We start from the raw sequence: 23,727 nt of genomic DNA on the forward strand, positions 1-23,727 counted from the left end.
AAAGGGCCTCGTACAACAAGATTGTTGATTAGCCCCTTATCATTGCATAATACCCAATCTAAAATGGCCTGCTCCCGAGTTGGTTCCTCGACATATTGGTCTAGATAACCGTCCCGTAAACATTCAAGGAATTCCTCCTCCTCAGTAAAAATACTAATTTGGCTAGTCCAATCTTATTGCACGCTTCTCTAATTTCTCTTTTAATGCCTTCCCTCACCTCTACACTACTATTTGGAGGCCTATATACCACCCCCACTAACGTTTTCCGCCCCTTGCTATTCCTCAGTTCTACCTATATAGATTCCGCATCTTCCGAGTTGATATCCTTTCTGTCAATCGTGTCGGTCCCTTCTCTCACCATCAATACTACCCCACCCCCTTTTCTTTCTTACCGATCCCTCCTAAATATCGTATACCCCGGGATGTTAAGTTCCCAGGCTTGCCCACCCTGCAGCCATGTTTCTGTAATCCCAATCAAATCATATTTGTTTATCTCAATTTCCACAGCTAATTCATCTACCTGTTCCGAAGGTAGATGAATTGCATTCTTGCTTTTTTCACCCTCCTTGCTCTTTCTGATTTTTTACTTTCACTGCCTAACCTAACTTTTCTTGTTTTATCTTTTCTGTCCTTTGCCCTATCATACAGGTTCCCATCCCCCTGCCAAATTAGTTTAAACCACACCCGACGGCTGTACCAAACCTAGCTGCCAATATATTGACCCCGTTTGGGTTTAGGTGTAACCCATCCTTCTTGTAGAGGTCATGCCTTCCCCAAAAGAGATCCCAATGATTCAAGAAGCCAAAACCCTGTCCTTTACACCAGCCCCTCAGCCACACATTCATTTGTCTTAACCTTCCATTTTTGTCCTCAGTTGCATTTGGCACAGGTAGCAAACCAGAGATCACCACCCTGGCTGTTCTATTTCTTAGTTTCTGTCCTAGCTCGCTGTAATCCTTTTTCAGAGATGATGGTACTACCAATTGAAGCCAGGTGGCGTTTAACACAACCGAGTAGGTAGGTCAGGGGTGGCCAACCTTTAAATAAGACATACTCGCACAGTTACAGGCCATTTCAGCCAAGAGTCCATGCTGCCCAATTAACCCTCATTCTCGGTACGTACTCATGGGCCGAAATGGCCTGTTACCAGGCTGTATGTCTAAATTAAAAATTAAAAAGTTGACCACCCCTGGAGAAGGGACATGTATACATCAACAACTCTGTAGTAGAGAGTGGAGAGCACCAAGTTCCTTGGAGTTCACTTAATTAGTGACCTTTTGTGGACACTCAACATATCCTCAGTTGTCAGGAAGGTGCCACAGCCACTGCACTTCCTGAGAAGACTGAAGCGGGCAAGTTTAAAGGCACAATCTTGTCAACTTTCTATGGGAGCTCTATCAAGAGCATCCTGGCCACCTGCATCACAGTGTAGCACAGTCGCTGCAGAGAAATGGATACTGCACATGGTCTCTTTCAGCGGGTCCCGTCGGGGAAGAGATCCAGGAGGATCAGAGCCAGCACCACCAGGCTGAGGAGCAGTTTCTTCCCACTGGCAGTGAGAACGCTGAACGACCAAAGGAACGGCTCCCACTCACCCTCTGAAACTCTCATTTGCACAAAGTGATGTTCATTTATTTATTTTTATAGATATCATACCTGTCCTGCATATGTAGCATTTGTATGTATGTATGTAATGTCTCTGAGGACCAGAGAACGCTGTTTCGTCAGGTTGTACTTGTGCAATCACATGACAATAAACTTGACCATGGTTACAAGGCAGTAGTGGCAACAGCCATCAAGCTCTGGAGTGAAAAGGTGCAAAGACAAAACTCTCGCATGGACAAATACTCTCTGGGCATCCCTGACTGCTCTCTTCACCCAAAGCCCCCAGCGTGAATTGAAGAGCCATGCAGAGTGGAAAACCAGGATTTTCTTTAGTATGACTGAATGTAGCATTCATTGCGTTGTGTCCATTCAAGGGAACAAGAGAAACCACAATGACATTCAGCAAATGGCAGAGAAGGGTGGGACCAAAGAAGGAGGTGGCACCAATATTCCGAGCACAGAACGGCAGAGTTGTAAATCGTGAAGTCTTGGACTCAATAGTTAAGATGATCAAACTTTACCTTTCCAGAGACGATCTTTTCATAGATCTGTATTGGCTGGTCTGCAAAGAATGGGGGGTATCCAGCTGCCATCTCGTAGATTAGAACTCCCAGCGCCCACCAATCCACGGCTTTATTGTAACCCTGGAAATGTAAATATACAAATGTTTAGGAATTCGATGTAAAGGCTTGCAGATATTGGCACCTGTTAGTTTTTCTCAAAAAAAGATCAAAAAATTCATTGCAAATTTTTCCTGAGAGATAACGTTGAAGCATCTCCAGGTTGTTTACCACCAAATTTTTGGCAATGGTCAATTTCTGTGCAAGAAAGTGCACTTATGTAGGCTTTCATAATACAGACTTGGGGTTATCAGAAGCCCAAGTTTATTGGATTTTTCAAATGATTCTGTTTACACATACAATTACTTTTGAGCCTGTGGCTGTTCTGAAGACTACATTAAACATTCACTCTCTTTTGCACCATCCGCCCATGGCTTTCTGACACAAACGACCAGGTACCCCTCCAAGCCCCACAGCATCCTGACCTGGCAATACATCGCCATTCCTTCATGATTACGGCCTAAACCGTGGCACATTGTGTCCACAATGTAGAAGGATCTTTGCCACATAAATTGAAGCCATTGTCAGTTTTACAGCATAGATCCTTCTGCCTAAATTGTCAATGCCAACCAAGTTGCCCCTTTGGCTCATATTTCTCTGGAACTCTCCTATCCTCGCACCTGTCTCAACGTTGTTCCTGCATTGTAATTGTACCCACGTTAACCACTTCCTTTGGGAGTTCAGTCCACAAACTCACCATCCTCAGTCAGAAAAAGATGCCTTTTAAATCTTTTCCCTTTCAGCTTATATCTCTGCCATCCAGTTTTAGATAACCATACTGTGGGGAAAGTCCATGATTATTTACCTTATCTATACCCCTCATTATTTTATAAACCTTTAAGGTCTCCCTTTAGCCTTCTACACTCAACAGAGAAAAATCTCAGCCTACATTCACTGTGCATTCCTTCCCCGGTCAACTAACCAAAGGTCAATCCCTCTCATTTGTCTGAGTTAAATCACATCTGACAAGGCACTGTCTTACATTCAGGCAGAGGCTTCATGGAGATACCCACATCTTATGCATAAATAAACCAATGTAGCCCAACTTGAATAATAACCATTGAGCTTTATAGCACAGAACAGGCCCTTTGGCCCACAATGTAGTGCTGACCTATATAAACTTACCAAACAACTAAACCTTCCCTACCTTACACGCATAACTTTCTATTTTTCTTGTATCCATGTGGGTGTCTATGAGTCTTTTAAATGTCCCTATTGTATGAGCCTCCCCCACCACCCCTGGCAATGCATTCCAATTGCCCACTACTCTCTGTGTAAAACCACTTACTTCTGGCATCTCCCCTCACCTATTCAGATGTCCTCTGGTGTTTGCTACTGTCAGTCTGAGAAAAAGATACTGACAGTCCACCCTATTTATACCTCCCATAACCTTGTAAACCAATTAAGTCACCTCTCATTCTTCTTTGCTCCAAAGAGAAAAGCCTGAGCTCTGTTAACCTTGCCTCATATTCTCTATATAGGCATCATACTGGTGGTCAATCTCCTCTGCACCCTCTCCATAGCTTCCACATCCTTCCTTTAATAAGGTGACCTGAACTGAACACAATAAATCAAGTGTGGTCTCACCAGGATTTCATGGAGCTGCAACATTATCTCTTGACAGGCAGGCCCTTGTACACAAAGACACCCATTCCTATCTTAATCTTACCTTGCTGAGAATAATCTCGGGTGCCAAGTATTCTGGTGTCCCACAAAGTGTCCAAGTTCTGCCCTTTACCCTTTTTGCGAAACCAAAATCTGTGACCTACAAAGGCATGGCGTAAACATTAAATTGAAGCCAGTCCCTTTGTAACTTAAAGTTATACTGTAGTTTTAAAATAGAAACATCAGCGGGTCAGGCAGGATCAATGAAAAAAAAGGAACAAAAATTCCGATCACTTTCAGCCTAATTGCTGTTAATTCTGCTTTTCTCTCCACAGATCCTGCCTGACCCACTGATTTCCAATGTTTTCATTTCAGATTTCCAGCAAGTGTATATTTTTTGTTTACTTTCAATGTAACATCAAAAAGGCGAATATAACATGAGAACGTGCAATCTACAACCCCAACCTGAATAGTCACAAAGTGTGGGGGAAGAACCTAATTTTTTTTTATCTTCAATACACTTGCAAGACACACTTAAAAAAAAAACTTTGTTGGCAAGGTGGCTGAGAGCGACATCGGCCAGTTTCGATGCAGCCAGCCAATTTTCCTTTCTGAAGGACACTCTGTACAAAGAGAAGGGAGGAAGGTTTAGGGGAGATGTCAGAGAAAATTATATCTTTTTTAAACACAGAGTTATGGATGCCTAAAAGTGCCTTGCCAGGGGTGGTGGTGTAGGCTGAAACATTAGGAGTGTTTAAGAGACTCTTAAGACAGGCGCATGGATGAAAGAAAAATAGAGGGTTACAGGACAGGGAGGGCTTTGTTTTTTTTTTGGGTAAGAATACAGGTCAGCGCATAATCGAGGGGTGAAGGGCCTGTTCTGTGCTGCCATGTTCTATCTTTGATGTTTGTTTGAATTTCTTAGTTATGATCCAATCGCAGACTGTTGATCATCTGATCAATTCATGCCCTCCAAAAATGGGATTTCATGACTTGGGTACTAAACCATGAACTTTTTACTCTGTGAAAACTGAATACTGCGCTTTGGTCTCATTTTGCTCAATGTGTTGATTTGCAGGATAGCATGCAAAACAAGCTTTTCACTCCATCTTGGTATATGTGACAATAAACAATCTCATTCAACCAGCATGGAGTGAAACATGAAAGTCTGTAGACATGGTGATTCTAGTAAAAACACAGATGTTGGAGGTACTCAGCAGGTCTCACAGCATCCAAAGGAGGTAAAGATATTTTTCGACGTTTTGGCCCTCAGGCCCAAAATGTTAGCTATGTATCTTTACCTCCTAAGGATGCTGTAAGACCCGAGTTCATCCAGTATTTCTGTGCTTTTACATTCAACCAACTTGATCATCTGGGGAATCCTTGACACAGGAGAATGTGAAAACTCCACTGTAGACAGCATCAGATGTCTGGGTTGAAGCCAGTTTATTGGAGGTGTGAGAGGGCAGCAATACCCGACTGAGTCATGGTGTGGTTTATTAAAGTCAACAGGTGCTGCAACAAAGCTTTCACATTACCTGACTCAACAAAATGGAGTGGGGCAGGGATTCTGGTCAATTATGTTTAATCTCATAAATGAGATTTGATTGGTTTCTCCAAAAATATCAAAGTTACCAATGCTAAAGATAATTAATATAGTCAGTCCGATAATTAATCCCTTGTTTCAAAATCACGCCCAATAAAGAATCAAATATTGATCAATTTGAGTTTTGTACATTACAAGAATTTCAGGAATCACCTTGTTCTGGATATCATACCTGAATATACCCTTGTTGGTCAATTAAAAGGTTTTCAGGCTTCAGGTCTCTGTAGATGAGGTCTAATGAATGGAGGTACTCAAAAGTCAAGACTATCTGGGCTGCATAAAACCGTGCATGAGGTTCACTGTGAAGGAAAAATAAGGCTTAATTTATATTCAGTGAATAATAGAAAAATCAATTGAACACAAGCTGATTTTTAAATTGGACATACAGCACCGAAACAGTCCCTTCTGGTCCACAAGCCTGTGCCGCCCAAATACCCCAATAAATATACGAATCCCGTAGGTTTTGAAACATAGAAACATAGAAGATAGGAGCAGGAGTAGGTCATTCAACCCTTCGAGCCTGCTCCGCCATTCAACGAGATCATGGCTGATCTTAAAGTTCAGTACCCCGTCCCCGCCTTCTCTCCGTAACCTTTAATACCCTTATACTGAAGAAATAGATCTAATTCCCTCTTAAATATATTTAATGAACCTGCCTCTACTGCTCTCTGTGGCAATGAATTCCACAGATTCACCACCCTCTTGGTATAGAAATTCCTCCTCATCTCGGTCCTAAATGGTTTGCCTATTATCCTCAAACCATGGCCCCGGGTTCTGGATTTTCCCATCCTTGGAAACATCCCATCTGCATCCATTCTGTCCAGTCCTGCCAGAATTTTATATGTGGGAATTTGAAACGTGGGAGGAAACCGGAGTACCCAGAGGAAAGCCATCCAGACACAGGGAGAATATACAAACTCCTTTCATAAAGCGCTGGATTTGAACTAGGGTAATGGCGTCGCACCAATTGCTACACTGACCGAGAGATCAAACTCAGCGCTAAGTAACTGTACAAACTTGTAAACCTCCAGTGATAAATTACTGAAGAAAGTTAGCAGGCAAGGCAGCATCTGTGGAGGGAAGTGGATAACTAATCTCTGGTATTTGCTGTCACAGGCCAAGTCATTGGGTGAATTTAAGGTATCTGAATTGCTAGGCTCAGGTTAAAGGTTAGGGGGAAAAGGCAGAGCGGTGCAGAGTGGGAGAATGGATTAGCTGATGGTGGAATGGCAGAGCTGAATGGTCTACTTCTGAATGAGAATTTATTGTCATGAACAAGTCCTGAAATTTGGCACCAGAATCATAGTTCAAACATTCATATTTTAACCATCTTACAACATTACTATAAAAAAATAAAATAGTGGATGAAAAGTAAGGCAGTGTCTTTGGTTCATTGATGGCAGTGGGGAAAAAGCTGCCCTTGTGCCGCTGGGTGCTCGTCTTAAGGCTCCTGTATCTTTTCCCACATAGTAGCAGAGTGGATAGGGTGGTGGGGTTCTTTGAGGATAAAGGCTGCTTTTTAAGACACCACCTCAAATGAAGTCCGGTGACCGTGATATCACAGGCCGAGTTAATAACCCTTTGGAGTTTAATCTTGTCCTGAGAGTTGGCACCTCCATACCACACAGTACCCTTGTAGAAGTTTTTGAGAGTTTTCGGTGACATACCGAATCTTCTCAGACACATCACAAAATATACCCGCTGGCGAGCCTTCTTTGTGATTTCATCATGGAGGCTCCAAGACAGATCCTCGAAGATGTTGACACCCAAGAATTTGAAGCTCTTGACCCTCTCCACAAATGAGCCCTCGATGAGGACTGGGTCGTGTTCCCCTGACTTCCTCCTGCAGTCCACAATCATCTCCTTGGTTTTGCTGACGTTGGGTACAAGGTTGTTGTTACACCATTCAATGAGCTGATCAATCTCCCTCCTGTACGCTTCCTCATTGCCACTTGTGATTCTGCCGACAACTGTGGTGTCATCGGTAAACTTGTAGATAGCATTGGAATTGTGCCTGGCCATGCAGCCATGGATGTACAATAAGTTCTGAAATGGGCTAAGCACACATCCTCGGGGAACGTCTTTGTTGAAAATCAGTGAGGAGAAGTTGTTTCCAATTTGTACTGACTGGTCTTCTGATGGGAAAGTCAAGGATCCAGTTGCAGGGGTGGGGTGGTGGGGGGGGGGGGGGTACAGAGGCCTGGAGTTTGTAGCTTCTTGATCAGCATTAAGGGAATAATGGTGTTGAAGGCCGAGCTGTAGTCGATGAAGAGCAAAGTATGTATGAATTGCTGTTTGAGGTGATCCAGAGCTGAGTGGAAAGCCAGTGATGTTGCATCTACTGTGGAGCGATTGTGACAATAGGTGAATTGCAGAGGGTCCAGATCTTTGCTCAGGTACATGTTAATTCTGGCCATGATCAAACTCTCAAAGTATTTCATCACAGTAGAAATTAGTGCTACTGGCTGGTAGTTGTTGAGCCAGTTCATACTACTGGGTACCTGGATGATTGATGCCCCTTTGAAATAGGTGGGAACCTCTGACTGACAAATGAGAGGTAGAAAATGTCCGTGAACACTCTTGGCTAGTTGGTTGGTGCAGATTTTCAGTACTCTGCCAGGTACGCGGTCAGGGCCTGACGCCTTGCGAAGGTTCACCCTTTTGAATGATATTCTGACGTTGTCCTCAGGGGCCTTAGCCTTTTCAGGTATTCTAGTTGGCAATGTTTGGTTTTTCTCAAAGGTGTTCAGCTCATCAGGTAATGAAGCATTGCAGCCATCTATAGTGTTCACTCTCATTTTGTAGACTGTAATGGTCTGCACTTCCTGCCATAGCTGGTGTAGGTCTGTCTCGAATTGCCACTTTGCTCCGGAGACGGCCTTCCACAGGCCATATCTGGACTTCTTGTAAAGATCCCGATACCGTGCCTTAAATCTTATGGTTTTGAGTTCAAGTCCGGCTTTGTGATGAATAATGTTCTGCTCTGACCCGCTAGGTTCCTCCAGCTGTTTAAATTAAATTAAATTTAGATATACAGCACAGTAGCAAGCCCTTTTGGCATGCTGCATAATTATACCCAATTAACCTACAGTCCCCAGTACATTTTGAATGAGGAAACTGTAAAAAACCCACAGAGACACAGGGAGAACATTGCAATTCCTTACAGACAGTGTGAGATTCAAACCCTGTTCCCAATTGCTGGCGTTGTAACAGCAGTGCACTAACTGGTGCGCTGGCTAGAGTTTTATGTTCTAGATTCCAGTAACTACAGTCTTGTCTCCATGTGAACCTCCACCCTTCCCCAGTGGGTCTGTGAATAAATTCCTCTGCCGTTTTCCTCACATTAGAGTGATCCTGGGCATTGCTAGATCAAGTACATGCTGGCACAAATGTTGTGGAGGTACAGTTGTTGTCCTGGACATCCAGAGTAAGCAAGTCTCACAGCACAGGAAGTAGTTGATCAATTCAGCTTCTTTGTTCTAGCGCTTTGAAGGAGTGACCTTTATTTGTCTCACTTTCCTGATCATTTCCCATTTACATTTTCACATCTTTTCATTCACATTTCAGGAAATGGATTCCAAACCAAAAGAGCTGTAAGAAATTCTTTTCTCCTCTCCTCTCCAGTTCCTTGGTTACTGATCCACTGGCTGTTGGCTGAGTCAAAATAATTGCTCTAAAATACCAAACTTTACAGCCAAACACCTCAGCAACCAATATGTAGGCCTAATTATCTTTGGCCTGTTGGTCCTAGAAGTTGGCAGGAAGCTGTAACAATGGGAACTAGGCATTGAACCTGCTAAAAGCTCTCTTGTCTCAGAGAATTTTTTGAACAATTTTAAATCGTCTCTAAGAGTCAGAGAGACATTTAAAAACTATTCAAATTGATATGGGTAATTAAGCACCATTGAAATAAATTTAAAAAGGAAATGTATTCTTGTTTTAATTTAATTTGTTGTTAAAAGCCTCGCTGACCTGTCCATGTCAAGCTCTGCCTGAAATCTGAGGGGCCACATGTGAAACCCTTCAATGCTAAGCAGCCAGACTCAATAGGGAGTCGTTCTGCAGAGTGACCTGACACTTCCACATTTCGGTGGTCATTCATGGAAATCCAACACGCACTGGGATTGCTGGCTTCTGCTAAGAGTCAGTGCATTTCACCCTGTGGTGGAATCAGTAACTAATGCCTCAAATCACAGGCTTCAGCCACGCAATGCCAGTGTAATCTCAGACCTAGTGTTCAGTAAGGTGTTTAATATACTTTCAGTAATGAATTTCATAGGAAAATCAGATGAATCAAATGAATGCAAACCATTTTAAATTTCGATCAAAATCGGCACTAGGTCATTTAAGTATTGTAGAGCTCGTCGAAAGAACCAAAGACTTGTTGATCCAAACCAAGGCTTTTATTAGCAAAAGACCGGAGCTCTTCACAGGTGGCCGACCAGTCCGGAATGATCCGACCTGGCTAGGGACACAACCCTTTAAGGCCCAAACAATAGGTGTGGCTTAGCTCTCAGCCAATCGCTGTAAGCACAGTCTAGATACAGTAACTATATACACTATGTACATTGGTGAAGATCTGTACTATCACATTCATCCCTTCTTGGAGAATTGACCCTGGGAAAAAAAACAAAAACGAGGGAGAGAATGAAAAGGAAGGGGTAGGTCAAGGACTGTAGTGGTCAGGGGGTCTGACCATCCGGCGTGACCGCCGTGGTGCCGGGATTGGGGTCGCTGGAGTGGTGTCGCCAGCGGGCTCATCGGGTGCGACTGCTCCGTCGCTCAATTCCCCAGTCGTTTTGTCGGCAGGGTGGCCCGGGTCATTGGGGTGCTGTTGGTCCTTCTGTTGCGGCACGGGGCCTGGAGCATAAGGAGTTGGGGGGTTTGCTGGGTCTACCGCGTCCTGAGCTAGGTCCCGCACCGAAACAGTGTCCTCCCGCCCGTCTGGGAACTCCACGTATGCGTAATGTGGGTTCGCGTGGAGTAGAGTCACTCGGTCGACCAAGGGGTCGTTCTTTGAGTGCCGGACATGGCGTCGCAAAAGGACGGGGCCAGGGACGGTGAGCCATGCCGGTACAGTGGTTCCCGATTCGGATTTCCTCGGGAAAAGGAACATCCTTTCGTGGGGGGTGGCATTTGTTGCAGTACATAGGAGGGAGCGGATGGAGTGTAAGGCACTAGTGAGAACCTCCTGCCAGTGAGAGGTGGGGAGACCTTTAGACCGGAGAGCCAGTGTAACCGCTCTCCATATGGTGGCATTCTCCCTCTCGACCTGGCCATTACCGCGTGGGTTATAGCTCGTGGTCCTGCTTGAAGCAATACCACACTCCAGAAGGTACTGTTGCAGCTCTGCACTCATGAATGAGGACCCCCTATCACTGTGGATGGAATTGGGGTACCCGAAGATGGTGAAAATACTGTGAAGGGTCTGTATCACTGAGGTGGCAGTGGTGTCTGGGCAGGCCACAGCGAATGGGAAGCGGGAGTATTCGTCGATGGCCGTAAGGATGTAGGTATTACGGTTGGTCGACGGTAGGGGTCCCTTAAAGTCTACGCTAAGACGCTCGAAGGGGCGGGTGGCTTTGATAACGTGGGAGTTATCCGGACGGAAGAAGTGGGGCTTGCATTAGTCTTTTGCTAATAAAATTGTAGAGCTCGTCGAAAGAACCAAAGACTTGTTGATCCAAACCAAGGCTTTTATTAGCAAAAGACCGGAGCTCTTCACAGGTGGCCGACCAGTCCGGAATGATCCGACCTGGCTAGGGACACAACCCTTTAAGGCCCAAACAATAGGTGTGGCTTAGCTCTCAGCCAATCGCTGTAAGCACAGTCTAGATACAGTAACTATATACACTATGTACATTGGTGAAGATCTGTACTATCACAAGTATTCATCTTCAAATTAAGCAATATATAGCAATACCAAATCATGGCCTAGTTATAGTTAGTGCCGTGGATGGCTGGCACAATGTTATTACCGCACCAGTGACCTGTGTTCGAGTCTGGCGCTGTCTGTAAGGAATTTGCACATTCTTCCCGTGTCTGCGAAGGTTTTCTCCCACAGCTCCAGTTTAATCTTACTTTTCAAAATGTTCAGATACATGGGTGTATCTGAACAACGTGGGCTAGTGGACCAGAAGGGCCTTTTACCGTGTTGTACATCTAAAAATGCAATCTGTCGTAGAAATTCAGCAGGTTGAGCTGCATTAATTCGTCAACGTTTCAGGGTGGAACCCTTCATTGAGACTGAATGTGGCTTGACCCACTTAGTTCCTCTGGCAAATAGATTTTTACTCAAAATTCCAGTCTCTCGTGAGTCTCCAGTGTGTCTCCTTGTAAATCTCCAGTGAGAAACAAATGGACATTTGGGATTACAAGGAAATGATTCAACCTTCTAATAGGAGCAGAGGATGAAAAGCAGGCAAGAGGGCAATGGTGATTGTCAAGCTCCCATTGTGTGAGCTTCCTGGAGAAATTCCACAATGACAGGTTGTTCAGCTGCTGTTGAACGGTAGCCGAAAAACCACAAACTGCAGGACCAGGTGATGAGTCTGAGGAAATCTCACTGCTTTACACTTTCTGTATCTCCCTTCTCAGACACTGAACTGCTGAGCATTTCAGAGTTTGGATTTATGTCAAATGATGGCTGTTCAGAAAGTGAACACAGGCGCAAGACTACAAAATATGTCATTTACTTCCTTTGTAAAGAAAACTAAAAAAACAGTTAAACAAGAAAGTTGCTGAGGTCGAGGGCAATTCACCAAGGTGCTGAAGAAACTCAGCAGGCCATGCAGCATCCATAGGATGTAAAGGGTAGCCAACATTTCAGGACTAGGACTGTGGTCAGGTTACAACCATAGAACATTACAGCACAGAAACAGTCCCCTTCAGCCCTTCTTGTCTGTGCCAAACCATTTTTATGTCTAGTCCCACGGACTTGCACCCAGTCCATAGCCCTCCACGCCTCTCAAATCCATGCACCTGTCCAAATTCTTCATATGTTAAAATTGAGCTCGTATTCACTTCAGCTGGCAGCTCGTTCCACACTCCCATCACTCTCTGTGTGAAGAAGTTCCCCCCTTGTCCTCCCCCTCTCCCCCCATTAACCCATGTCCTCTGGCTTGCATCTCGCCTACCCTCAGTGGAAAAAGTTGACCTATATTTACTCTGTCTATCCCCTTCATCATTTTACAGACCTCTATCAAATTTCCCCTTATTCTTCGAGGTTAGTTACCCATGATCTCCTATTTCTGCAGCATGTTTGTGTCAAATAAATGAGTTGGCTAATTTCACAGTACTGTACATAAATGACAAGAGGAGAAGTTGAAGTCTCACTACAGATTTGAAGACATACTCCACAGTGCTACTTGTAGCATTGTAAGACATATATTCTTTAAACCTGCATGAAACCGAATCCATATATCTATGCTGCTGGATTAACTCTACCTTTGGAACATGGAACATCTGCTTCATTCGTCTCTATTACAAAGGCAAGGTCATTTCTCTTTGTGGTACAATGCAGTATTTCTAATGCCTTTGTTCAAGAATAACTCCATGTTGAAATTATATGGAAGTGCTGGTGTCCTCAAAGTATGAGCCGGTCGCTGTGCCAGCAACGTGGTGTGACCCCCTTACCCTCCAATGTTGCTCCCATAACACAGACTGACCCCACGGCTCTCAGTGTGGAGAAGCAGTGAGGACTGGTGTTGGAGGAGAGCTGGGAATGCAGCCAGTTCACACTGAGGTAGGAACTCAGGCTGGAGCTGGCCCAATACTGCTCCTCATGTTGACGGAACTCCTGGACCTGTACAGTCCCTCCACCATCTCAGAGGGGCATACTGCTGATTAAGCTAATTTCCGTGGACTGTGCAGCCAAATGTGGGGGCTTGGTGGTAAAGTTGGGTGAATTAAAATGTTCAAAAGACATTTAGCTGGGGACATGGATAGGAAAGGTTTCGATAAGATATGGTCGAAACACAGAAATGCTTCAGGAACTTGGGTGGTTTTGCAGCATCCATAGGAGGTAAAGATGTATTACTGACATTTTGGGTCTGATCCTTTCCTCAAGGTATGGATGTGGGCCAAACACAGGAGTAATACACGAAGGTCATCAGATAGTGTGACTGAAGTATACAATCACAATGTAGGAGAAACTCAGCTGGTCAAACATTGTACTTTATTTAGCAAAGATAGATACAAAACCAACATTTTGTGCTTGAGCCCTTCATCAAGCTATGGGACAAATACAGGGACTATCTAAGAAGGGGTTACTTTCTGGAAAACCCATCTTAAGTAAAAAAAAAGTTAAAAAGAATACAGGTATACCTTGTATAACACTGACAACACTGTGTCAGTCCCCCACTGATCCCACTCTCTCCCCACAAAGCTGTATCAGTCCCCACACTGATCCCACTGCCCCATTCTCTCCCCACAATGCTGTATCAGTCCTCACACTGATCCCACTGCCCCACTCTCCCCACAGTCCTTTTTCATTCCCCACACTGATCCCACTGGCCCGTTCTCTCCCTACATCGCTGTATCAGTCGCCACATTGATTCCACTGCCCCTCTCTTCCCACAGGGCTGTATCAGATGTTGCCACCTCTCGGAGAGTCTCAAACTTCAGCAGCGGGACCATGGCTTATATTACCCAAAAACTGCTTACCCAAGCACCTATTCCCAGCACAGTAAGAAAGATAAGAGAGCAAGCTAGCATGCTAGGCTTCTATCGAATAATGTAATTGTCAGCTTATCACTTTGAATACAATGGTTTATTTTGCATCAAGGCTAGGCCTCTGACAGTCTGTGACCAAAACAAGCAGGAAGATTAAATGTTCTTGGTACACAGATGTCCTTTCGTCAGATAACTGCATCTCTGGCCCCTTGATGGAATTTAGCTTATGTCAGCTGGTTCTAAAACACAAGCAGGTTCTCAGCCTTGCAGAAGCAAAGGTTGCAAAAGTAAAAAACATGGTTTAAATCTTCCATTACAGTACTGTTCTATGATCTCACAAGCAATAGGAGAAGGAGGCCATTTAGCCCATCGAGCCTGTTCCACCAAGGCCGATCTGGCCACAGAGTCAGCTCCACCTGCCTGTCTTTTACTCCATATCCCTTAACTCCCCTACTTTAAAAAAAAAACCCTGCATTTTAAATATATTCAATGAGGCAGCATCCACTGCTTCGTGGGGCAGAGAATTCCACAAATTCATTACTCTCTGGATAAAGCAGTTTCTCCTCATATATGTTTCAAATCTCCTCCCTCAAATCTTGAGGCTATGTCCCCCAGTTCTGGTCTCGCCAGATTAGTTTAATAAATTCCCAATTACCAGGGCAGGATTTGTGCATCTCCAGATCAATATAGGTGTTGGTCCCAGTCATGTCAGCTTTTCTCGACAATAGAAATAATTAACAAGTACTGTTTACACGGGCAGAGATTCAAAACCTGAATTGGCAAGGTACTGAAACGGTTTTTCTCTCCTCACTGGTGGGACATGGCGGAACTATGATCAATGCTGAGGAGGAAGACAGAATGAAAAAAGAATCTGGTGTGACCACTAAAGGATCTATGTACCCACTCATTCAATGGGATGATAATTTATTCCATTTGAATTAAGTAAATCTCAGGGGCGTTGGCCTTCCAGTGACATTAGAAACCTTGAGGAACACTTCTGCAGGTGAATTAAATACTTCAGACCCATCACTATGTTAAAAATAGCAAACGACTTTATTCATCAGGTCCGCAGGCAATTTAAGCCTTACCTGAACCTTCCAATTCTTCTAAGATGTGAAAACATTTCACCACCTGGCACGTATTCCATCACCATATATAAATTAGAGTTGTCCTAAAACACAAAGTTAGATTAGAATTCAAAACGGCAGTTTGTACATGCTGAGACTCTAAATGAACAAATATTACAAAAAAAATTACGCACTGAATATTGCGAAGAGCAACTTCCACTGTACAACCACGCATCATATTCCTCCTCGACAGCTTTAAATCTAGCTGCACGAATACTGATTTCTCTAAATCTCGATAACTGTTTCTACATCTTTACCTGCTGCTGTTTTTACTTTTCTCTTTACCCCTCCTTCCAAAGGGCTCTCCCTTTTTTTCTCTCCATCTCTCCCACCTTCTATCCAATCACCCATCATCTCTTGGCTTCTCCATAACTTACACTTTGACGACGTAATATGACACCCTCGCTACAGGCCCCGACCTGAAATGTCCACTGTCTATGCATGGATTCCGCCTGATCCACTGAGTTCATCTAACATCTCATTGTCTGCTCAAGATTCCAGCGTTTCCAGTTTTTGTGTTTTTTTTCCCCCTCCATACACAAGCATATTACTAACTTTGGACAAATGATGAAAAAAGGTGCAAAGGACAAGAAAAGTGGACCTTATAAAAGATACAGCAATGATAAAATTATTGTTTTCTGGAACCTTGGGGAACTTAACACCAATAGAATGGGATAAAGGAACAGTAACAGATTGAGGGTATAAAGGACAAAAGATAAAATATTGCAGGATATTTTGCTTGGATGGGTGACTTTTGTGGCAAAAAAATGAATGATCTACAAAGAGTTTGGAGTGTATACATTTACAAAGAAGTGTTCATTGTGGACTGATGCAAAAACTGAGCAAATGTCTCATGGTTACACACAGCCAAGGTCAGATTTTAGGCATCGCGAGTGAATGTGCACTGAACGAGATAAAGGTCTGAAAATAAATTTGGAACTGGTCAAGTCACATTAACAGAATATTTAACGAGGCGGCATGGTTAGTTCAACATTGTTACAGCGCCAGCAACTTGGGTTTAAATCTAGCGCTGTCTGAAAGGAGTTTGTACGTTCTCCCCATGTCTGCGTGGATTTCCTCAGGGTGCTCTGCTTCCTTTCCACTCTTCAAAATGTACCGGGTTGTAGGTCAATTGGGTGTAATGGGCTCGAGGGCTGAAATGGCCTGTTGCTGCACTGTATGGCTAGATTAAAAATTTTAACTTTCAAGCAATTATGATGCAGAAAAGAGTTTGTATGTTCTCCCTGTGTCTGCGTGGGTTTCCTCCCTTCCTTCAAAATCCTCAAGGGTTGTAGATTTCGGAGGCACAGGCTTGTGGGCTGGAAGAGCCTGTTACCGTGCTGTACGTCTAAAATTAATTTCTGGAAGCTGTCAGCAAGACTTTGACATTGGATGGGCCTTGTGTGTTTATACAAATGAAACGGGGAATTGGTTAGTGATTGGGGAGAGAAACGCAAAGATATGGTATAAAGTAACAGTCTGGATTTTGCCCAGATTAGGTGCAACTTACTCATTAGGCTACAGAGGTGCTACTGGCAAAACAAAGTTTCCAGATGTTTAAAGAAATCCAGTGAATACTTATTTGGTCCAATGCATCTCTGCTGACCATGAAACCACACTTCCTTGCAGTAATTCCCAATGCCTTCCTCATTGAAGTCCTTGTCAAGATGCCTCTTAAATGTTGTTACTGTTCCTGTCTCTCCCCCCCACCTCACCACTTCTGGCAACTCATTCCAGATACCAATGACACTGTGTGGAAAATGTACCCCTTAGATCCCCTTTAAATCTCATCATCCCTCTCACATTATTCCAATGTCCTTTAGTTTTAAACAACCATTAGATGAGAAACAGACTCTGGAAATCCCAGAATCAGTCATGATAAAGGTAGATATCAACTGACCACTTCTAGCCAGGGACGCTGCCTGACCTGCCCAGTCCCTCCAGCTTCTCTTTGTTCACTCAAGTTTCCTGCAACTAGGGATTTTGTGGTTCTCTGGTTTTGTCTCCTAATCACACCTCTCAAAATTTTGTACACTTCTATCATGCAACCTCTCAACCCCCTTCGATCAAGGGAAAAGAGACCCAGCCTATCCAATCTCTTTTTACTAATTCAAGTCCTCTGATCCAAGCAACACCCTTGTGAATCTTTTCTGCAGCTTCTCAGCTTAATATCATCCTTCCTGAAACTGGGAGATCAAAACTGCACACAATACTCCAAAAGTAGCCTGACCATCATTTTGTGTTCCCCATTCAATATTAAAATGCAACTCACAGAGCAAGGATGTTTTAACAGTGGATAAGCATATTTTTAACTTCCATATCTCAACTGTATAAAATTCCAATAATAAAATATTTTAAAATCCTCTCCAAATCTTCTTCAGAATATCAAACACCTAAAAAATTCCCCAAGTTGAACTTGGCTGATATGTGAAGGCTTTAAACCCATTGTAAGGATATGAATGATGTGCCCTCACTATCCTTTCGAGATCCAATGCCATGAATATTTACCTTGAAGGAATACTCCAATTTCACCAGAAATGGGAAGTTAACTGCTTGCAATATTCTCTTCTCATTGAGGGTGTGTTCTATTTGCTTCAGTTTGACCACCTACAAAAATAAAAGCAAATTAATATTCATGAAGAAGGGATCACGTTGCTAACTTGTGCATTCATCTTTCACTTTTTTCTGGAATGGCATGAAAACGGTAAAGGTGGACATCATATCAGGGACAACAAGTGAATTTGAACTCTATCATTATTTTCTATTAATAAAAAATTAGTCTTCTCCAAAAAGTTAAAATTTAGCTTAAATTGACGAGAACAGAAAATTGTGGAGAAAATGTCCAGGAGGTAACATTGAAAGCAAGTTTCACTACAATAACTCACTCTTACATAGGACCTCAAAACTGTAGAACTTCTTACCTCTCAGGCCTCCCTTCCTTCTATAATCTACAGGCTTTTAAAACGCAATCCTGGCATCACCTAACACTGCGTCTCGATTTATCTCATCTTCTCTACTACTCTTTTCAACAATGGTTCTGTACAGAGTTCTGCACTACGACCCTGGCCTTTCACCTGGGTTACTCACTAACAAAAACATAAAAAAAAGCAATGAGAAAGTTAAGCAACAATTAACTGTACATACATTTCTTGCACTTAGCAGATGAACTGTAATGTAATTATAGTTCATTTTAAAATGAATTTTTTTTTGGTTTGTAATTCCTGCTGGGAGAGACAGTTACAATAAACCCCTTATGACAATATTGCAATATTCTCTTCTCACTGAGTGGCTGCTCTATTTGCTTCAGTTTTCCACAACATTCTCGCTCCGCCAGCTAGGAAAGCTATCTTGGTGAAAGTTAATAGTGGAGCATTTCGTTTGCAGCCAAGAAAACAAACCACGGTGAACAAAGCAGTCAGCAATCACATCAGCTGACTCGGAGTGTGTGTTTGTGATGCAATTCATGGAGGATTAGGTTACTGACCACAGACTAGAATAGGAGCAGGATTATTCTGTAAAGCCATAAAGTTCCCACATATACTGGCAAATTAAAAAGCTTGATTTCCTTTTGATTAATGTTGAAATATTTAAAACAAATCTTTCAGCCAATTGATATCCCCTCCCATCAGAAATAGTAACTGGAAAGAAAAAAAGTAGACTATTCATGACCTCCTGTGCCACATTTTAAATTTTGCAGTAGATTATCTGAAATCATCAAGCTGAAGGGTGATCTGCTAATCAGCATTTTCCTGCCACCTTCTTCCAATGTCCAAAAATCTCTCCATCGTTGGTCTGAAGGAGTAACTCTCCTCTGCCCCACCAAAGTTCCAAAGTTTCTCTCCGCACCGTGAAGAACTTTAACGCAGGGTACGGAAAATGTAAGAGAATACTTAAGAAGGGAATCAAGGAGGCTTGAGGGTGCTTTGGCAGATAATGTGAAGGTAAATCTGAAAGGTTTCTACAAATAGAGTAAGAGGACAACAAGGGGCAAAATTGGTCCCCCAGAGGATCAGTGTGGAGCCTCCAAAAATGGGGGAGATCTTGCATCAGTGTTGACTCAGACAACGGGCATAGTGCATACCGATGGAAGGGAAACATATAGAAGTGCCATGAAACATATGGAGATTAAGGAGGAGGTGACTGCTGCCTTAAAGTAAATAAAGGTAGATAAATCCCCTGGGCCAGATATGATATTCCCTTGGACATTGAGGGAGACGTGTTGAAATTGCAGGGGCCCTGATGGATAGATTCAAAATGTCCTGAGCCACGGGGGAGGTGCCGGAGGATTACTCATGTTGTTCCACTGTTTAAGAAAAGCTCCGAAAGTAAACCAGGTAACTATAGGTATATTATTGGAAGGAGTTCTGAAAGAAAGGATATGTAGGTATTTGGACAGCTATGGGCTGATAAGGACAGTCGGCATGGCTTTGTAGAGTTTTTCAAGGAAGTTGCCAAGAAGGTAGATGAAGGAAAGGCTATGGATGTTGTCTATATGGACTTTAGTAAGGCCTTCGACAAGGTCCCACATGGGAGGGTAGTTCAGAAGGTTAAGACAGAGTGGCTGTAAGCTGGATTCAAAATTGGCTGTGTGGGAGAAAACAGAGAGTGGTAGTGGATGTATGCTTCTCAGACTGGAGGCCTGTGATGAGTGGCGTGCCTCAGGTATTGGTGTTGGGACCATTGTTGTTTGTTGTCTAAATGAATGATCTGAATGATAATGTGGTGAATTGGATCAAAATAGGTCAGTGAATAAGATTTTCAAAGCTTGCAGAGGGATCTGAACCAACTGGGAGAATGGGCCAGTAAATGGATGATGGAGCTTAATGCAGACAAACGCGAGGTCTTGCATTTTGGAAGAGCAAATCAAGAAAGGATGTACACTGTAAATGGTAGGGAACTGAGGAGTGCAAAGGAGCAAAGAGACCTGGGAATACAGGTACACTGTTCCCTGTAGATGGCATCACAGCTGGATAGGGTTGTAAAGAAAGCTTTTGGCATCTTAGCCTTTATAAATCAAAGTATTGAGTACAGGAGTTGGGATGTTATGTTGAAGTTGTTTAAGACAATGGTGACGCCAAATTTGGAATGTTGTGTGCAGTTCTGGTCGCCCAACTACAAGAAGGATATCAATAAGATTGAAAGAGTGCAGAGAAGATTTACTAGGATGTTGCCAGGTCTTCAAGAGTTGAGTTACAGGGAAAAAGTAAACAGGTTAGGGAGAGGACATGGCTTTAGGGTGAAAGGGGAAGGTTTAGGGGAATTTCTTTGCTCAGAGAGGGGTGGGTGTGTGGAATGAGCTGCCATCTGATGTGGTGGGTGAGGACTCAATCTTGAGTTTTAAGAATAAGTTGGATAGATACATGGATGGGAGAGGCCTGAAGGGTTATAGAATGGGAGCAGGTCAGTGGGACTCTTCTTTGGCTTGGCTTCGCGGACGAAGATTTATGGAGGGGGTAAAAAGTCCACGTCAGCTGCAGGCTCGTTCGTGGCTGACAAGTCCGATGCGGGACAGGCAGACACGATTGCAGCGGTTGCAAGGGAAAATTGGTTGGTTGGGGTTGGGTGTTGGGTTTTTCCTCCTTTGCCTTTTGTCAGTGAGGACTAACGCAGACAAAAAGGGACAAATGGCCTGTTCTCTGTGCTGTAGCATTGTATGGTTCTAAAAGTGCTGCACAAGCATCAGCTCTTCAGCCTTTGTCTCTGCACTGAACATGATGTCCAAACTATCTCCCCAGCTTAGCCCTAAATGACTTCCCCTTTCATTTGTGATTCCTCACTCTTGACTCTAGCCAGAGGAATCGACCTTCCTGCATCCATCCTGTTGAAAGAATTTTGCAAGTTTCAATGAGATCATATCTCTTTCTTCTAAACCCCAACAACTATTGGTCTCGTTTACTCATGCAATCCTCATATGGTAAAACTGCCTTCAAAATAACCAATCGTAGCTGAACAGTTAGTTTTGACATTGTTAGGGATATTTAGTTTGTGTTTATTGAATACATAAATACTCTAAGTGAAGCAAGTGGCCTCTCCTGCCCTCTTATCCATATGGTCACTTCACTGTGGCCCTGTGCTCCTCACCCTGCCCTTTCTTCCCTCCTCCCCCTGCCTTTTTATTCAGGTGCCTGCCTAATTTTTACTCATACCTCGACAAAGGGCTCAGGCCCGAATCATTGGTTTCTATTCCTCTTGACCTCAAGTTGTTTCTGACAAAGTGGCTGGCTTACATCCAATTATACATGTCACCATAGTAAACCATAACTGTAATCCAAATTTGAAAGACAACTCTTATGTTTGCACAGCTATTGTCAGCAGGAAAGAGGACTAAAAACAGTAATAACATTCCCTAATCACACACAAACACACCTCCATTACAATGAGTCCAAAATCTCAGTGCCTGCTATAAAATGCAGCAAGTTCACAATATTGTATGTGAAAGAAAAGTGCATTTTTCTGAACTTCCTTAAATATTCCAGTGATCAGGATCTATTTAGCTTGCCTCATGTTTATACAATTTGGTCCAAGTTGTAAAATACCTCTCTATACTTGGCTGCAAATTGAGGCCCTCCATTCTGATGTGCTCCTGGCAATTGCCTGAATAGGTTTGCATCAATAAGCTGCAAACTAACTTCTTTGCAGTTGATTGTGTTTGTGTTAGCATTTTCCTCAGACAGAATTCTCAAACCGCAAGATTATATCCTCAAATTGCATCTGACATAGCAATCTTCACCGATAAATCTGAATGGTAGTCTTTTATACAGAAAACATCTTCAGTTTACAAAGTGTGCAACTTTCGTTCCCTGAAGGTAGAAACTCACGTGAATAGGGTGGTGAAGAAGGCTTTTAGTATGCTGGCCTTTATCAATCATTGCATGGAATAGAGGAGTTGGGAGGTGATGTTGAGATTGTATAAGACGTTGGTGCGGCCTCATTTGGAGTTCTGTGTGCAGTTCTGGTCGCCTAATTATAGGAAGGATATAAACAGAGTGGAGAGAGTGCAGAGAAGGTTTACCAGAATGTTACCTGGGTTTAAGCATCTAGAGTACAGGGAGAGATTGGACAGATTAGGTCTTTATTCTTTGGAGCGTAGAAGGTTGAGAGGGGATTTTATAGAAGTATTTAAGATTATGAAAGGGATAGACAGAGTGGATGTGGATAGACTATTTCCATTAAGAGGAGGAAAGATTAAAACAAGAGGACATGAGTTAAGAATTAAGGGGCAGAGGTTTAGAGGTAACATGAGGGGGAACTTCTTTACTCAGAGAGTGGTAGCCGTGTGGAATGAGCTTCCGGGAGAAATAGTGGCGGCGGAGTCAATTGTATTATTTAAGAAAAGGTTGGACAGGTATATGGATGAGAAGAAGATGGAGGGTTATGGGCATTGTGCAGGGAGGTGGGACTAGAGAGGGGTGTTTGGTTCGGTGCGGACTAGAAGGGCCTAATGGCCTGTTTCCGTGCTGTAATTGTTATGTTATGTTATATGTTATGAGATCCATTACTGATATGCTCCATTTACCTTTTTTTGAGCTTTCCAGCTGCAAGAAGAGGGGTTTATATTTGTTCATTGCAGTATGTGCCTCTAAAGTGTATGTGACCAAACCTTTTGGGAGAGAGGTCAGTCCTGTTAATATTGTCAAGTGAATTCTAATATTGGGAGTGCCCTAACTGGTTTCATCTCAGTGTGGTACAGTCGCTATAGAGCATTGGATAGGAGGTCAAACCACAGGACCATAAGAGTGGAAGAGAGTGGGGTCTCTCTCCCCTCATTGATGTGATCCAGCAGGATTGTTGACTGAAGAAGGTGAACAAAATTGTTGAAGACCCCTTCCAACAACAATTCCCCCTCCCCAACTCACAGCATTTTTGAGCTACTCCCATGAGGAAAGAGATACAGGAGGATCAGAGCCAGCTCTACCAGGCTGAGGAACAACTTCTTCCAACCAGCAATGAGACTGCTGAATGATTAAATGAACTCCACACGCTAAATATTCATTAAACAATATTTATTTTTACATATGTATATTTGTTTTGCATGTGCATCACTTGTTTAAATGTGTGCTACATCTGGTTGCATGTCTGCATGGGTTGCACCAAGGACAGGAAAATGCCATTTTGTCAGGTTGTGCAATTGGATGACAAATAAATTTGAACTTGATACGCTGTTTATTCTTAAAGCAAGATACAAGAATTATTTGTAGAAATAAATCAAACAGAATGTATATGCAAATAATGCAGAACTTCTCAGCGCCATATGTGCAGAAGGTGAATTGGTATTAAACCATGTACTCGTGGCAGTCACAATACCACAAACTTTAAAAGCACATGGCCTTTGAAGCTTAGCTGCATTTCTGACATTATCTTAAGATGTCCTTTGCAGCATGTCTCTGTAGTTATGTGGGCAAAGATCAAAACTCCGTTCATGAAAGGCATCTTTGTATTTATCCGATTCATGCAGATCGAACTACATCGGGCATAACCTGGAAATAGCAAG

The 23,727-nt window shown here is 43.1% G+C and overlaps 1 protein-coding gene across 3 annotated transcripts in view; it reads right to left on the bottom strand.

Moving 5' to 3' along the window:
• Positions 1 to 23,727, bottom strand: part of prkacba (protein kinase, cAMP-dependent, catalytic, beta a) — a 235,918-nt gene that overhangs the window by 9,152 nt on the left and 203,039 nt on the right. For all 3 annotated transcript variants that reach the window (XM_069939348.1, XM_069939349.1, XM_069939347.1), the window contains 5 exons: positions 17,745 to 17,843; positions 15,198 to 15,280; positions 5,609 to 5,735; positions 3,895 to 3,990; positions 2,127 to 2,249 (listed from right to left, as the gene is read on the bottom strand). In XM_069939348.1, coding sequence (XP_069795449.1) covers positions 2,127 to 2,249; positions 3,895 to 3,990; positions 5,609 to 5,735; positions 15,198 to 15,280; positions 17,745 to 17,843 — 528 coding nt within the window. The remainder of the gene's footprint in view (positions 1 to 2,126; positions 2,250 to 3,894; positions 3,991 to 5,608; positions 5,736 to 15,197; positions 15,281 to 17,744; positions 17,844 to 23,727) is intronic.

The sequence above is a fragment of the Narcine bancroftii genome, chromosome 5 (genome assembly GCF_036971445.1).
Source record: "Narcine bancroftii isolate sNarBan1 chromosome 5, sNarBan1.hap1, whole genome shotgun sequence".
Taxonomy (NCBI): domain Eukaryota; kingdom Metazoa; phylum Chordata; class Chondrichthyes; order Torpediniformes; family Narcinidae; genus Narcine; species Narcine bancroftii.